Source organism: Neopelma chrysocephalum, unplaced genomic scaffold (genome assembly GCF_003984885.1).
Source record: "Neopelma chrysocephalum unplaced genomic scaffold, ASM398488v2 Primary Assembly neopelma1_166, whole genome shotgun sequence".
Lineage (NCBI taxonomy): Eukaryota > Metazoa > Chordata > Aves > Passeriformes > Pipridae > Neopelma > Neopelma chrysocephalum.
Genome location: NW_020897828.1, coordinates 135,919 through 151,850, shown reverse-complemented (window position 1 = coordinate 151,850; position 15,932 = coordinate 135,919). Strand labels below are relative to the sequence as shown.

Sequence of the window (15,932 nt, the reverse complement as noted above, 5' to 3'; positions counted from 1 at the left end):
TTTCTTTTTCTTTTTCTTTTTCTTTTTCTTTTTCTTTTTCTTTTTCTCTTTCTCTTTCTTTTTCTTTTTCTTTTTCTTTTTCTTTTTCTTCCTCTTTCTCTCTCTCTTTTTCTCTTTTTTTTCTCTTTTTCTTCTCTTTTTCTTCCTCTTTTTCCATTTTTCTCTTTTCCTTTCCCTTCAAAATGGGAGACAAGGCAAAGAGACGCAAACACACAAAAAGCCTCCACATACTTCCAGTTAATTGTGCAGTGGGCAGGGGCCAAAAAAGCCCTGCTTTCCTTATTCCTGCAGGCAGAATCCCTGGAGCGTGTGATTTGATTATCATCACTGTCCTAAGGCCATGCCCAGGGCCTGCTGTGAGAGAGGACAATTCTGGGGGGCTCAGGGGTCACTGTTTCCAAGGGCAGACGTGGTGACCCCCAGTTGTGTCCAGCCCCTGTCCCTCCAGACCCCTCCTCACAGGGATGTGCCAAATGCTCCTTCCAGGGGAAGTCCAAAACGCCACAGGCAGCGAGAGGGAGGCTGTGCTGCACCTTCCTGATGTCCCCAGCATTTCAGAGCCTCCACTATTTATTTAAATAAGCCACAGGTCTCAGTTAAAGCCTAAACGGCTCCAAACCTAATCCCTGGATGCAACAGGAGGGATGTGGGAGGGCTCAGTGGCACTTGAGAGCACCAGTGGGACGCTTTTGTCCAGGGTGCTCTGCTCGAGGAGGGACGTGGAAGTGATGGGAAGAGTTAACAGGACCCAGGTCCTGGAAAACAGCCCAGAAAATGGGGTGTAACAGGCTCAGATCCCTCAGCCAAGCCAGGGGGGACTCAGGGTGAGCTCTAGGTCACTGTTGGGGCCAAACCTTTGAGCCCTGGCCAGTCCTGAGGCTGGTGGGGGTGGGGATGACCATGGCTGGAACCACAGCACCGTGGTGCCAGCCCTGAGTCCACCCTTGGAGGGCAGGGAGGGATAAAATCAACATGGAGCCAGGGTTCACCTTGGTCCTGTGGTGCTGAGATGGCTTTGGCATCTTCAGAAAGAATATTAGAAGAAATCCTTCCCTGTGAGGGTGGTGAGGCCCTGGCCCAGGTTGCCAGAGAAGCTGTGGCTGCCCCTGGATCCCTGGAAGTGTCCAAGGCCAGGTTGGAGCAACCTGGGCTAGTGGAAGGTGTCCCTGCCCATGGCAGGGGGTTGGAGTTGGATGATCTTTGAGGTCCCTTCCAACCCAAACCATTCTATGATTCTGTGACCTTGGCAATGCACACAAATACCCTCAGGGCAGGTGCCAAAAGGACGGGGCCAAACTTTTCAGTGGTGCCCAGCGACAGGACAAGGGGTAACGGGCAAAAGCTACAACGCAGGAAGTTCCATGGGAATACGAAGGAAAACTTCACTGTCAGGGTGGCAAAGCACAGGAAGAGGCTCCCCAGAGAGGCTGTGGAGTCTCCTTCTCTGGAGATATTCCAAACCTGCCTGGACACGATTCTGCCAGCAGGAAAAACCCTCCCGTGCTCCGAGGGATTAAAGGAGGACAAGAGGCAGCCCCAGGAGCACTGATCACAGGAGGCAGCTGTGGGGAAGGGCACTCAACACTGGCTGCCCACTGACTTCATTAACTGCTGATGCTGAGAGGAATTTGAGCCCTGTTGGCACAAGTTGTTGCAGAACTTTACATTTTTTGATCTAATTAGGTGAGCACAATTCCAATCCTCTCTCTGGCAGGGGTGCTGTTATATAAATCAAGCTTCAGGTGTCGTGGGGTACCTGCTGTGTCTAATTTAGCAATTTGTTTGCCAAAAGTGTGGGTTTAGAATCATGGAATGCTTTGGGTTGGAAGGGATCTTAAAGATCATCCAGTTTCACCCCCCTGCTATGGGCAGGGACACCTTCCACTAGACCTGGGTGCTCAGAGCCCCATCCAACCTGGCCTTGGACACTTCCAGGCATGAGGAAGCCACAGCTTCTTTGGGCAACAATCATCACTTTTGCATTACTAGAATTATAATACTGTAAATCTGAGGGTAGAAACTATTTTGCTGCCTTACAAGTAGATTTTATTGGTAACAATTTTCCTCATATTAGTTTAATCTGCATTTCTGTCAGCGCCTTTATATCATAAACTGTGCCCATTAAAGGGCAGTTATTTCAACGAAACTCCTCCTCCTGCCTGAAATAAACCTGTTTGGATTCTCTGCACAAAACTCTCGAAAAGTTCTTAGGGAAAATTGAATTTAATGCTGGATTAAACTTGAAACTTCCAATGCAGTGATGTAAGGAAGCTGCTCAAACATCCCATACCTACACTGAGTAGCTGCCTGTAGATCACTGACCCTCTCCAGCTGCAAGAGCTGCTCTGCCTCCCCCCTTGTCTTATCAGCACAAGTGTTCAGAGGAGCCCAAGGACAGAGCTCCCCTGCACATTTCTCACAGTGGTACCAAACAAACCACAGCAAACCCAAACCCCAACCAAACAATGCCATCCTGTGAGGGGTGTTTGCAGCCTGACCTTATCTCTGCCTCCCTCGCGCTCCAACAAACTCGTCTGTGGAAATATTAACTGTCCCTCAGCGAGGCCAAGTCCAAGCAGATGCCAGAGGAGGTGACAATATAGAGCCACCAAGGATCAGAGACAATACAGAGCCACCAATGCAAACAGAGTTTCAAGCTGCTGGTTTTCTCCTTGAAGAAGGAAGGAGCGACGTGGATGGGGGTGCCTGAGTTTGGGGGTGAGTCCAGCTTGGAAGGTGGAAATATGCCTTGGTTCAGGCTGAGTTTTAAGTCCTATGAGGAGCTGAGGGAGCTGGGGGGGCTCAGCCTGGAGAAAAGGAGGCTCAGGGGGGACCTTCTGGCTCTGCAACTTTCTGAAAGGAGGGGGGAGCTGGGGGGGGTTGGGCTCTGCTCCCGGGGAACAAGGGAGAGGAGGAGAGGGAACGGCCTCCAGCTGTGCCAGGGGAGGGTCAGGTTGGACATGAGGAGGAATTTCTTGTTGGAAAGGGTTGTTAAATATTGGAAGGGGCTGCCCAGGGAGGTGGTAGAATCCCCATCCCTGGAGGTGTCCAAGGAAGGCCTGGCCATGGCACTCAGTGCTCTGGGCTGGGGGACAAGGTGGGCATCGGGCACAGGGGGGACCCCACGATCTTGGAACTCTTCTCCAACCTAAAGGATCCTGTGATTCTGTCAGTATCCTGCTCCATGAGCCCCACCTCCTCCTCAGCAGCTGAGCAGCATCCATGGTCTCTTTTTTTTTTAAATTTGATCTGGCCTCTTTTGATGACTAAGGGAACAGGAAGATTACAGTTAAAGTACATAATTTTCATTTGATGTGACAGGTTAAAGCTATGTGCATTTAGAGCAGGCTTAGATTATTTTAGTTCAATTACAACACTGATTTAGGCCCTGACTCACTCTTTGAGGCCTGACTTCACGTAGACATATGTTGGCTTAAAATTACTGCTAATGAAATACAGGCATATATGTACATTACTCTGCTTAAATGCTTTGCTGGTGTAGGGGTGGACTCACACAGCAAACACAATCCTGCATCAGAGGCTTAGAGAAGTAGATTGTGCTTGGTTTTGCCTTTTTTATTTTTTTTTTCCCAGCATAAAGATATCCCAGAGTTAATTTTCTCCCTCTTGTGCCCCTCCCAGACATTGCTCTGTGTAATCTCCCAGCTCAGTGTGTGCTTTGCAGCGTGAGGTCCTGCCAGGGACTGAATGCCCTCAAGTCCTCCTGGCCCTGCTGGCAGCTGGGCAGGGTAAAAAGCCCTGGAGAATCAAACTGCTAAAACTCACAGAGCAAGCTGGGAGCAGGAACCTGCCACTGGCCTGGCTGGAGGGACTGGAAACAGGCTTTAATAGGGATTGGCAATGGATTCTGCCCCTCTGCCGTGCTCTGGTGAGACCCCACCTTGCAGTGCTGCCTCCAGCTGTGGGGTCCTCAACATTGGAAGGATGTGGAGCTGTGGGAGTGAGTCCAGGGGAGGCCACGAAGGTGATCAGAGGGATGGAACATCTCTCCTGTGAAAGCAGGCTGAGGGAGCTGGGGGTAAAAGAGGCTTCAGGGAGACCTTTGAGCCCTTTCAAGTACCTAAATGGGTTACAAGGGAGCTGGAGAGGGACTTCTCCCAAGGGCCTGGAGTGATAGCGTAAGGGGGAATGGCCTTAAGCTGAAGTAGGGAAGGGTTAGATTAGATATGAAGGAGAAATTGTTCCCTGTGAGGGTGCTGAGGCCCTGGCACAGGTTGCCCAGAGAAGCTGTGGCTGCCCCTGGATCCCTGGAAGTGTCCAAGGCCAGGTTGGACGGGGCTTGGAGCAACCTGGGCTAGTGGAAGGTGTCCCTGCCCACGGCAGGGGGTGGGACTGGGTGATCTTTGAGGTCCCTTCCAACCCAAACCATTCTGTGATTCTCATTTTAGGGCTGCCCTGATGGCAGCCAGTGAACAATGGGATGTGGGCAGAGGGAAGAGCCCCAGCCCTCTCTTGTTTTCACATTTTCCATGGGAAAATATCCCTTTTCCAGGTGGAGGGCGGGTAATTTGCTTGCAGAAGCTTTTGTGTGACCGGTAGCTGTTGGACTTTGTAGGTCAGACTCCGACAAAGAAAGTTTTAGCAGTTTCCCAAAATTAAAGGAAAGGTTTTTTTAGGAACTCGGAGCACAAAAGAGAGTCATGCACCCAGAGGGAGGCACAGGCACTCGAGGTGCCTTAGCTAATGCTTCCTCATTAGAGGAAACTAAAGCTACCTGGGCATGTTTTTTGGAGTAATAACAATAATAATAAAAATAATAATAATAAAAGACAACCCCACAAGCTTTTTGGAGCAGTTCTCTCTGCAGCAAACCTGGAAGTGGATCTGCACCTCTCTTCTCCCTTGTATTTCTCCTGCAAAGTGCAACAAGCAAACAGCATTTTTTGTGTCTCCTTAACTACAACTACATGTATCCATCCCCAGCCTTGGAGTGGAGGGGGAGGAGAAAGGGAGCTGCCAGCAGCTCCCAGTGATTGATTTGTCTCTTATTGGTTTTGTTTGTTTGTTTGTTTTTTTGGTGTTTTGGGGTCTTTGTTCGTTTGGTTTTTGTGGGTTTTTTGTCTGTTTGGGGTTTTTTTTTGTGCTGTGCCGGAACAACCTGTTTCAAAAACGACAATGACAAATCCAAGGGAATATTCCTTGCTAGAAATTCAAGCTCCCCTAATTGTCAGTGGGTATTTCGATATGAAATGGGCTGTTTTATGCATAACACTTATTTGGGAAGTGGTCTTTTCAGCTCGAGCTTAGAAGAGAAACGTATTTTCCCCGAAGCCATTTGCTGCAATAATTGTTGCCGTGTGGAAGTGTCATTGTCGCTGTCACTGGGGACAGTTTGCGTGTGCACAAAGGGGAAAGTGCTGCACTTCCCCACTTGCTCCAAGAAGTATTGGAAGTGGTCGTGGAAATGGATCGGAGATCTTTCCCGGACTCGGACCAGCCCTAAAGCAAAGGCTGGACTAATCCCGGGGCTGAGGGCTGTGCCGAGCCCAAACAGCGCAGGGTCAGGGGTTAAGCAAACACAGGGATCCAAGGAGAGGGGGAATGTGCGGAGACCGAGGGGTTTTGGCACCCCGGGGGCCCGCGCGGGGCGGTGTTTGCTCCCCTCCGCCCTTTTCGCCGGGTTGTCATTCCCCATCAGGAAAAATCCCGTCGGCCTCTCCGAGGGCTTTTTAGCAGAGGGGGGGGGATTTCTTTCCCACTGTGCAAATCCAGGCGGGATCGCCGGTAATTGGGAGTGCGGGGCCGAACTTTCCCAGCGCTGGGAAGGGACTGGCGCTGCCCTGACACGGTTCCCAGCTCCGCGCCTCCCAGACTGCTGCCTTCCCCCCTCCTCCCATCCCAAATATCCAAAATAAAACCATGGGCAGCGAACTCCTGACCTTCCCTTCCCCGCCGATGGAGCAGCAGCGGGACCGCCGGTCTGTTACCTACGGGAGAGAGGGAGGGAGGCAGGGAGAAGGAGGGAGGGAGGGAGAGAGGGAGGGAGGAGGGAGAGAGGGAAGAGGCAGGCGGGGAGTTCAGGTTACCGCATCGTCGCCTTCCTTCGCTCCTGGCTCGGGAGACACCGCCGGTGATGGACCCCTCGCTCGGGATGGGGCACCGGGGGGCACCTCACCGGCTGTAGCCGGCGATCCCGGTGGGAAGGGGAGCCCATCGCCCTCCGCAGCTCCCGCTGCACGGCCGGAGCCCGGGGGATGCGCTGCAGGAGCCCGAGGTGAGGAGGTGCCTCTTCCTTCCCGTAACTCCGGCTCCAGGTAGGACCCGGGACGGGCGATCCCGCTCATCCACGGACCAGACTCACCCACTTTCCAAAACACGCCCAGCGCCGCGGATGGGTTGGGAGGGAGATAAGAAAGGTTGGGAGAGAGATAAGAAGGGGCAGCAGGTGTAACACTGCTTGGAAGATCGGGATCCAAGCCCAGAGTTCCCTATTCCAGGAACTTCCCTCTCCCGAGCCGAGCAGCGTGTGCAAAGTTCATCCCCTGGTAAGACGGGCAATGAGGGGCATCGTGATGACTGGCACGAGGGGTAGAACGATTTGATGGTGAGGAGGTACGAGTAAGTAAAAATAATCCAGATTTATTGTATGTTTTACATGGGAAAACGTTTTGGCAGCCCCACATAAAGCCCAGGATCAGTCAGGACAAGTACAGGACAAACGTTGTCCTCACTGTCCTGCTGAGAGCTTGGATAAAACGCTTCAAAGGAGGAAGATCCATGAGATACAGGTAAGTAATTAAAAAAGCAGCCACTGGGCCTGATCCTGCCAAAATTGCTGTGTTTGATCAGCACTTTTAAAGCCAAGGAGTCATCGAGAAAGGATTTGCCAGCAAGAGGGACATACAGTTGGATTTCTGTTCCTTTGGTTTCTGCCTTAGCCCCGTTAATCAAATGAGGAGCTGGGCACTGTCCCTCCCAGTCAGCCTTTGGCACAGGGCTGGAGCAGCGAGGGGACCCTGGATGGCTGTCCCAGGCTCTCTCTGCCCTGGGTGAGAGCTCTGTGGTGCCCAGGAACATTTTCCTCCAAAAGTACCCGATTGTTTTTGTAACAGACACATAAATGCAAAGACTTAATTCAACTGTTGCATGGACAGCGGAGTGTAAAGTTCCAAACACTTAAAAATGACTGTGCCAAGAGGCAGCACGAAACAAAAGGGTAAAGAAGAGCACTGGGCTCACCTGCTTCATGAAGGTGCTCCCACAGCTTGAAATGGGGGGAAAAAAACATCTGAAAGGGAAGATCCTAACAGGTCCTCCTCCTACAGCAGGGCTGAGCAGCACTCGAAGATTTAAAAGTGACATTGGAATATCTTTATTGCTAATTTTCCCCTTTTTGAATGGGGATTTTTTTTTGTACAATCTGCACAGTTATCACTTCTCTGCAGTGCTCTCTTACTTCTTACTTCATGTATCTTGAGTCTGTTTCCAAGGGAGAAGAGTGAGATTCTCGTTCTATCTGAAATACTATTTTCAGGGATTTTTTTTCTCTTTCTCATTAAGATGAGACAAACAACATGCAGTGCTACTTGTAAACGAGGGTGCAAGAAATAACTTGTTTTGGGGACATTGACACATGGGTACAATTTTTGAAGAATGGTGCTTCCATAAACTCAGAATAACTGGACTTTTGGAGTCCTGGCATTGACAGCAAGAGCCTAAAGAAGAAATTATCTGGTTGCTTTTTTCGTAAAGATGAGAGGGTGGATGTGAGTGGGATTTTATTCCTGTTCAGCACAATGAACCGCACGGGTTTACGCGGGGTCAGGTTGCTCTGATTCATCCTCTTGTGGACAATTGCTTATCTGTGGTGAGATCTGGAGTTAGAGCAAGTAGAATCTGGAATATAGCAAGTAGAATAGTAATTGGAGGAAAATTGCTGATTCATGAGGCAATTCTGAAATAAGTTAAATATGCCCATCAGCATCAGCAACAAAAGGAAAATGGGGGTACTGTAGGAATAGAGGGAGCATGAGAAGAAGAGGGTCTATTAGCATTGAAGACAAATACAGAAAGGGATGTTTGGTTCACATCAGGTGAAGGGAGGACAGAGGCAGGAGGAGAAAGTTTTTAGGCTGAATGTTTGGAAAAAATTACTACTGAGATGAGGAAAGGTCCTTCTGGGAGAACAAGGAGGGAGTGCCCCGGGGGGCTGCTGTTTTCTCTGCCTGTGAGGGAGGGTGCCCTTTGCTGGCTGCCTGCCAGCTGGGTTTGGATCACCTGTGGAAGTGGATTAAGTTAAAACTGTCTAAATATGCTCCAAAAAAGGACAGAAAGCACCTGCACTGGGGCTGGACTTTAATGGTTGTCCTGTACAGTGTCTCCACATCGACGGTTTGAACTCTGCAGCATCTTTCTCCATCCTGGAGAAAAGGGTTCTGACCTTATTAACTACTCCCCAAACTGACATTTGGGTGGGTGTTTTAGGGCCAGGATTCATCCAGAGAATTTTTCAGGCAGCTCGGGAAAGCCAAATGATGTTTTAAAATAGAAGTAAGCTTTCCTGACTTGGCTAAAGTCCCTGGAAATACATTTCTTTTTTACTCCTCAGATGCAGCACTTCTTTCCTGTGACATTACCAGAGCAGCTACACCTCCTGCCAAACTTTTTTTTGCTGCTTTTGAGGGCAAAATTGCATTTTGATTCGAGGATGCTTTTTTGGCTTTTCCATAAACAAGTGTTATGAGCCAGTGGTCATGGTTGGGTGGATGAGATCAAGGTGCATTAGGACCTAAAGATGATTTTTTTAATAGAGAGGAAGATGCATCCTCTGGTTCAAAAGATCCCTGTCCCACCAAACCTTCCCTCTTGCCATGATCTTTATTCCACTTTAGGCATCAGCCATCTGGGTTGTCTCAGAGGCAGAACCCAGAGGCCACACGGTGTTGCATCCATTTAGGAATGGAAATCTCCACACCTTGAGGTGACACTTGGGTGTCTGAACCGATGAGACCTGCAGACATTTATTCTTTCCTGGTGAGAATAAAGATGCACCTCATTAGTGGGTGGTTGCTGCCTGCAGAGCTGCTCCTGTGCCTGTGCCTGGGCTCTGGGAGGGCTGCCCTGCTGAGGTTGTGTTTATACAATATGCTGGGGCTGTGGTTAACCACCAGCACACCACCATCTGTGGCACAGAAAACATGATTCACAGGAGGAAATAGTGGGAATTTGCCTTTGAGAGGGTAAGGTTAAGGAGTTACAGCAGGTCAGGTGGCTCCTCTGAAAACTGTCTCATGATGGAAGGGCATGGAGGTGAAACTTTCAGGGACTCTTACTCGGTTCACTAAATTTTAACCAATTTATATTATAATGTCTCTTTTTTGGACCATATTTTTTTCTTTGATTGCTGCAAAAAATGTCTCTTTCCTTCTTATTATAACTGTACCAGTGTTCAGGCTGCATTGGCCATACTGCTAAGAATACAGTGGTATGCACATATCTGTATATATCTCATAATTTATATATGCATGGCATTTCACTGGGATTAATATTAATCTAGAATTTAACATATCACTCTATTATTTTTTCTCTGGAAAATTCAAAACTTGACTCGTTTCTACTCTTTCAAAACTTGGCTTGTTTCTACTCTTCATCTTTTTTCTTTTAATTATCTTTTATTCTTGCCTTATTAAAACCCAAAAAGGTAAATAAAACCAGGCCAACGTTTTACAGAGAAGATTCAATCTGCTGTTGGAGTCACAGGGTCAATCAGCTAAATGGGTATTAGTAACATAATGACAGAACATAAGCCAGTCAACGTAGTAGGATTTGAAAATCCATAACAGTAATTCTCCTTTTCTATTTGTTGTCTAATTGATGGCTTAGGGTTTGGAGATGGGAACTCCTGCTCTGGGTCTGTGACAGCTCCCTGGCCATAAAACATTGTGGCCCTTCTGGAGAGCCAGAGGTTTATTTTAAGCATGAAAAGCCCCTCTCTCCACACACACACCACCGAGGCAAGCCTGGGGAGAAACTGGGAAGGGTAAACCCTCACTGCAGCAGCATTGCAAAAATAAAATGACAAAAAAAAACCCCTAAAAAATAATCAAGACCACAAAAAAAAAAAAGAAAGAAAAGGGAAAAAAGAAAGGGGAAAAAACCAGCCAGGGAGAGGATTTGTCTGTAAATAAACATGTTCAGCAACTCAGTGCTTAAGTGATGGAAGCAGAGGAACAATGTCTTGGTCTGTCTTGCTGATGGGCTGACAAGGAGAGGTTGGAGAGGGGTATCAGAGGAGAAAAGGTTTTCCATAGTCTGACAGTAAGGGCAGCAGAAAAACTTCTTCCCTTGTCCTGTACCCTTTTTGGATTTCCACCCTCCTTTCCTGCCAGCCTCGACAATTTGGGTGAGGACGCCATTAATACACTTTGCTGTAAAAACCTCCCTCTGAAAAGCAGCATTTTCCCATAAAAACAGTGACCCAGGCAGTGCTGAATCCACTGCCTTGCCAGAGACATCATCTTTGAGAGCCCCAAGCTGGCCCCTGCTCCTCTGAAACACTTGCATGTAGGAAAAGAGAAATGTTTCCCACTGCACTTGACATTTTCTTATTATCTGTGTGTGCTTAATCCCTCCTTGTGTCCTGCTGAGCTTATGAGAAAGCAATTTAGGGGCTTTATTCCAAGGAAAATCTGGAGTTAGCAGCTATTCCTAGTACTTACACCAGGGCACATGTTACTTTCCATGATCAGGAAAGGAAAATGGGAATAAAACTGCTGACTTAAACTGTGCAGTATTTGGGGTTGTGAGTCCAGTTTAGGCACTTCAGTTGTGCCTCTGCTTTTGGGTCTTCCTCGTCACAGCTGCTTGAGCCTCATTACAAAGTGGGGACTCCTTGCAGATGCCCAAAAGCACTTTGGTCATTTGTGGTTTGGGTCGTTCCCTGACGTGTGACACCTCAATGCAAAGACAACACCAACCCTCCACTGGGCTCAGTGGCACAACTGGAGCTTTGCCCCAGAAAAGTTAAGAAAACCGCATTTCTTTTAATTGATATTTTAAACCTGTTTCCCCGGGGGGACTCTAGACCTACTTACCTCCCTCTGCCTCAGGCCAGATTGCTTTTCCTGAACTGTGTGGCAGACAGTCTTGATCTCTTGGTGCCGTTCAGATAATTACACTCATTAACAGGCCTAAAGGAGGTGTCACATTAATTTTGGTGGAATAACTAGGCTTTGTCACAGGACTTACCGTGGCCTTATCACTGTGAAACGTGAAGGAGTTCCACGAGGGTCAGTGGTGTGAGCAGAGAGACCCCAGAGCTGACCTGCTCAACTTGGCAGAACTCAGGGGGAAGTTCGTGCCACTCGTGGAAGTGGGAACTTCCAAAGTAGAGAGGGCTGTGGTTTGACTGATTTGGATCACAGACCTTGACTACCTTCTTCATAGAACCACAAGAATGGTTTGGGTTGGAAGGAACCTTAAAGATCATCCAGTTTGACCCCTTGCCATGGGCAGGGACACCTTCTGCTATCCCAGGTTGCTCCAAGCCCTGTCCAACCTGGCCTTGGACGCTTCCAGGGATCCAGGGGCAGCCACAGCTTCTCTGGGCAACCTGGGCCAGGGCCTCCCCACCCTCACAGAGAAGAATTTCCTCCTCCCATCTGGTGTGTTTTGAGGTGCAAAATTCACTTCCCAAAGCCGAGGTGCAAATTTGACCCTCGCTGTGGCTGGAGGTAGGAAAAGCATGGGAATGCTGGGGATCCTGAGGGACTGATGGAATGCCCTGGGCTGGCTCAGCTGCACACAGAAAAGCTTTGTTACCTGCCCAGAACTGTGCTCTGGCCTGGCTTTAGGGAGCAGGGGCTGAGAGGAAAAGAGATTGGAAAGTGTCAAACCTGGTTTATATTTGTTGTGTCCAACGGTGAAAGGTTTTGTGCCTTTAGTGCATCAGGTTTTGTTCAACATAAAAAACCTGATGCCTAATTTATGAAGAATAATTTTTGACAAACCTGTAGCCCCACACTTTTAAATTGTTTTCTGGGACCTTTTATTATTCTACCTATTCAATCACAAAAGATGCTTAGAATGTCAACCCCAGCTCCAGAATCCTTTGGTTATTTGGATGAGATGAGCCTTGTCTGTCTACAGGTCAGATGTACTTACATGTTGTTCTCTATCAAATCTCATAGTCCCTTTTAAAGTTCATAGATGAGCGTTAATACAGGTCACTGAAATGAAAACATTAATGAACAGAGAGCATTTTCCTACTTTTTCAGTACCTTGGAGAAAAAAAAATAAATTAGAGATTAGGAAAACTTAAGAAAATATGTATTTTAAAAGGAGGCGAGGACACCAGTGGCAGTTTAATCCAGCAGGATCTCACTTGGTCCAAGTTGCTTTGTAGGAATTCAGTGGGTTTTCTTCTTCAGAGTTTTGTAAGAGCTCCTCTTACATTTTTAGCTCTATTGTATGAACTATTGCATAAACTTATTTTACAAGACTGTTACTTCCTCAGAGCTTTTAAAACACGTTGTAAGAGAAAAGCAAAAATGCAATCCTGGTGCAGACAAAAGAGGAGGAGGAGGGTGGAAAGATGAGATGAAGGAGGAGGAAAGTTCCCAGGAAACAAATGACAGGATGAGAGAAAATAGCATCAAGTCGAGCCAGGGGAGTTTAAGGTTGAATATCAGCAAAACTTTCTTCACCTAAAAGGTTGTCCAGTCCTGGCACAGCTGCCCAGGGCAGTGGTGGAATCCCCATCCCTGGAGGGATTTAACAGACATGTAGATGTGGCATTTGAGGATATGGGTTAGTGGTGGCCTTGGCAATGCTGGGGAAACAGTTGGACTTGTTGATCTTAGAGGTCTTTCCCAACCTTAAGGATTCTGTGACTCTGAGATTCTCTAAACCCACTCTCCTTCAGCTTGAGGCCATTGCCCCTTATCCTGTCACTCCATGTGCTTGTCCAGAGTCCCTCTCCAGCTTTCTTGGAACTGCTTTAGATACTGGAAGGGGCTCTAAGGTGTCCACAGACCCTTTTTTCTCCTCTAGACTGAACAACCCCAGCCTCTCTCTGCAGCAGAGATGCTCCATCCCTCTGAGAATCTCCGTGGCCTCCTCTGATTCACTCTAACAGGTCCATGTCCTTCTTACACTCAGAGCTGGATGCAGCAAAACTGGGGTGTCAGGAGAGCAGAGCCTTTTTTTCAGGTAATTTTTTTGGCAGTGCCCTCCGTAAAATATTTTGCAGTTGGAACAAACGGGAGATGTAAAAAGCTTTGAGATAATTAAAATACGTGATTTCTGACTCACATCAGAGAGAAAAATCAAGTATAACGTCATGCAGAAGGACTTCCTATAAAACCAGAAAGATTTATTTTGATGCAAAACGACTGGATGTTGTTCAAAATGACCTCTAGAACAGAGATTGGTTCAAATTCAGTTGGGAAGCTGCTTTGCAAAGAGAGGAACAGGCTCCCTGAATCCATAACATTTCAACTTGAACTCATTTGCTCCTCAGCAGAGATTTAAGCAAAATGCTTATGGATGGGCAGAAGGAGGGCACTAACGTGATTTGGGGGAGTCTAGACAGAGCATTCCTGGTCAGAAGGCAGAGATCAAATTTCCATGATATCTACAGCTCTAGGGATTGTAAATTTGTGTTTTTAGATGGGAAGACAGGTACAATTCTTCCAGAAGGGAGAAGGTGGAAATGGCCCCCTCCTACTGCTCTGAAATAGTGGCTGGTGGGCCTGTGGGTTACTGGGGTGAGTAACTGATGCATTAAACTCTTCTCACCAGGTTAATTTATAGAGATGTGCAATGTTTTTGTCACCGTGACCTTTTTGGGTTTGCTTCGATAATTTTTCTCTCTCTGAAAATTCAGGTTTGTAACCTGATGTGCAGCACAATAGTCTGTTTACAAGGATAAATGAGTGAACATTGTTATTGTTTGGATCTCTTTCATGTAAAAAGGAGAGGGGGACAGAACAGCCCCCTTCTCACCTCAGCATGCCCTAGTGAGTCACTTAAACTCTGCACAAGCTGAACCATCCAAACAATGTGACCCACTGCTGGTTTTTTTTTCTTTTCTTTTTCTGAGCAGCTGACCCAGCTTCAAAGATGTGACTCATGGCCCCTCCAGCAGAAAGATCAGGAGCAGTTTCTGGGTTGATGCAAGAGCCCCACAGGACACAAGGAAGATGAGGATGGGAGGAACCTGGCTGGGTCTGCCCCTGGGACACCTGCTGGCTCTGGGACACAGGCACAAATGGAGAACCATGGTATTTAAAAAAACCCCTCTTGTTGCTATTCTCTGTCACCTGACATGGACACATATCTGCTGCTTCTCCACTCTGGCTCGGTGGGTCTAAATCATGGTTTGTGAGACGCTGAAAATGGGGAGGAGGTTTGAAGCATCAGCCAAGGTAACCTGGATGTGCTTGTGTGGATTTCTGAGGATACAGTGGCTTAGAGGGAAGACTAAAGTAAGCAGGAGTGTGAATTTGATGGCCAGCAGAACATCTTGTGGGGATGGCATGAGGAGAAATGAGTGTGGGTGACTGCCCTGAAACAGGCAGCTTCCAATTAGTGATGCCCTGGCTTCGAATCCCTGTGCAGGGGGTTTGGTGCACAGCACTGAAAGGAGCTAGATGTTATTGAAAGGAACTAGATATTATTTTTATTAATGTGCTGTTCCTTCCTGCTTCTTTCAGATGGATTTCAGAAAGTTCAGGCTGTTTGTTTGCCTCCTCGGGCTCAGCTGTGGCAGCTTGTGGTTTTTTTACAACTGGGCCGAGTTCTGCGTGTTCTGTGAGAACGGCCAAGGTTACCTGTTCCCCACAGAGCCTTTCAGGAGGATAGAAGGAAACTTCTCCCAGCTCCCAGACACAGACTGCCACAAGAACCCTCCTTTCCTCGTCCTGCTCGTGGCATCCTCGTGCCAGCACCTGGATGCCAGGATGGCCATCCGGCAGACCTGGGGCAAGGAGAGGACGGTCGCCGGGAAGCGCCTGGTGACGTATTTCCTCCTGGGAAGCGCTGTGGATCCCAGCCAGCAGGCTGACATCGCTGCTGAGGGCCAAAAGTACGGAGATATCATCCAAAAGAACTTCACGGACACTTACTACAACCTGACTTTGAAGACCATGATGGGAATGGAGTGGGTCCACAGGTTTTGTTCCCAGTCCAGCTTTGTGATGAAAACCGACACAGACGTGTTTGTCAACGTTTTTTACCTCACTGAGCTGCTTCTGAGGAAGGAGAAGGCCACTGGGTTCTTCACAGGCTTTTTAAAGCTGCATGAGTACCCCATAAGGAGAAGAGGGAGCAAGTGGTATGTGAGTAGGGAAGAGTATCCAGGAAAGACCTACCCGCCCTTCTGTTCCGGGACTGGATATGTTTTATCCAGCGACGTTGCCAGTCAGATCTATCATGTTTCTGAGAGCGTTTCGTTCATTAAGCTGGAGGATGTGTTCATAGGACTGTGCCTTGCCAAATTAAAAATTAGGCTGGAGGAGCTCCACTCAGAGCAGACGTTTTTTCCAGAAAGGATCAGGTTCTCCGTTTCCCGCTTTAAGAAAATCGTGATGTGCCACGAAGTGGAACCACCCGAGCAGCTGAGCTACTGGAACCACTTGGTGACAGAAAACCGTGGAGAGGTGCTCTAGCACCTTCCCTGCTGGAATTAACACACTGAAATCCTCTGCTGTTATAGGGCTGCTCTTGACCCCAGCAAAACTCCCAGTTAACTCCAGGTCCAGCACGTTAGAGATTTTTAAGTGGTTGTTTTAATGATAGAATTATTAAGGTTGGAAGAGACCTCCAAGATCATCAAGTCCCCCCTTGGACCTTATCAACTAGACCATTGTACTGAGTGCCACATCCAGTCATTCCTTGGACACCTCCAGGGATGGGGACTCCGCCCCTTCCCGTGCCTGACCACCCTTTCCAGCAAGAAATTCTCAATTTCT

General features: G+C 48.1%; 1 protein-coding gene across 8 annotated transcripts in view; it reads left to right on the top strand.

The window, feature by feature from the left end:
* B3GALT5 (beta-1,3-galactosyltransferase 5) overlaps window positions 1-15,836 on the top strand; it is a 27,818-nt gene extending 11,982 nt beyond the window's left edge. The window contains exons 1-3 of one of the 8 annotated variants that reach the window (XM_027701796.1): window positions 5,736-5,939; window positions 14,066-14,243; window positions 14,676-15,836. In XM_027701796.1, the coding sequence (XP_027557597.1) occupies window positions 14,163-14,243; window positions 14,676-15,629 (1,035 nt within the window). In that variant the 5' untranslated portion in view covers window positions 5,736-5,939; window positions 14,066-14,162 and the 3' untranslated portion in view covers window positions 15,630-15,836. The other 7 variants (XM_027701792.1, XM_027701798.1, XM_027701793.1 and 4 more) reach the window with 7 other exon arrangements.
* The last annotated feature ends 96 nt before the right edge of the window (window positions 15,837-15,932 follow it).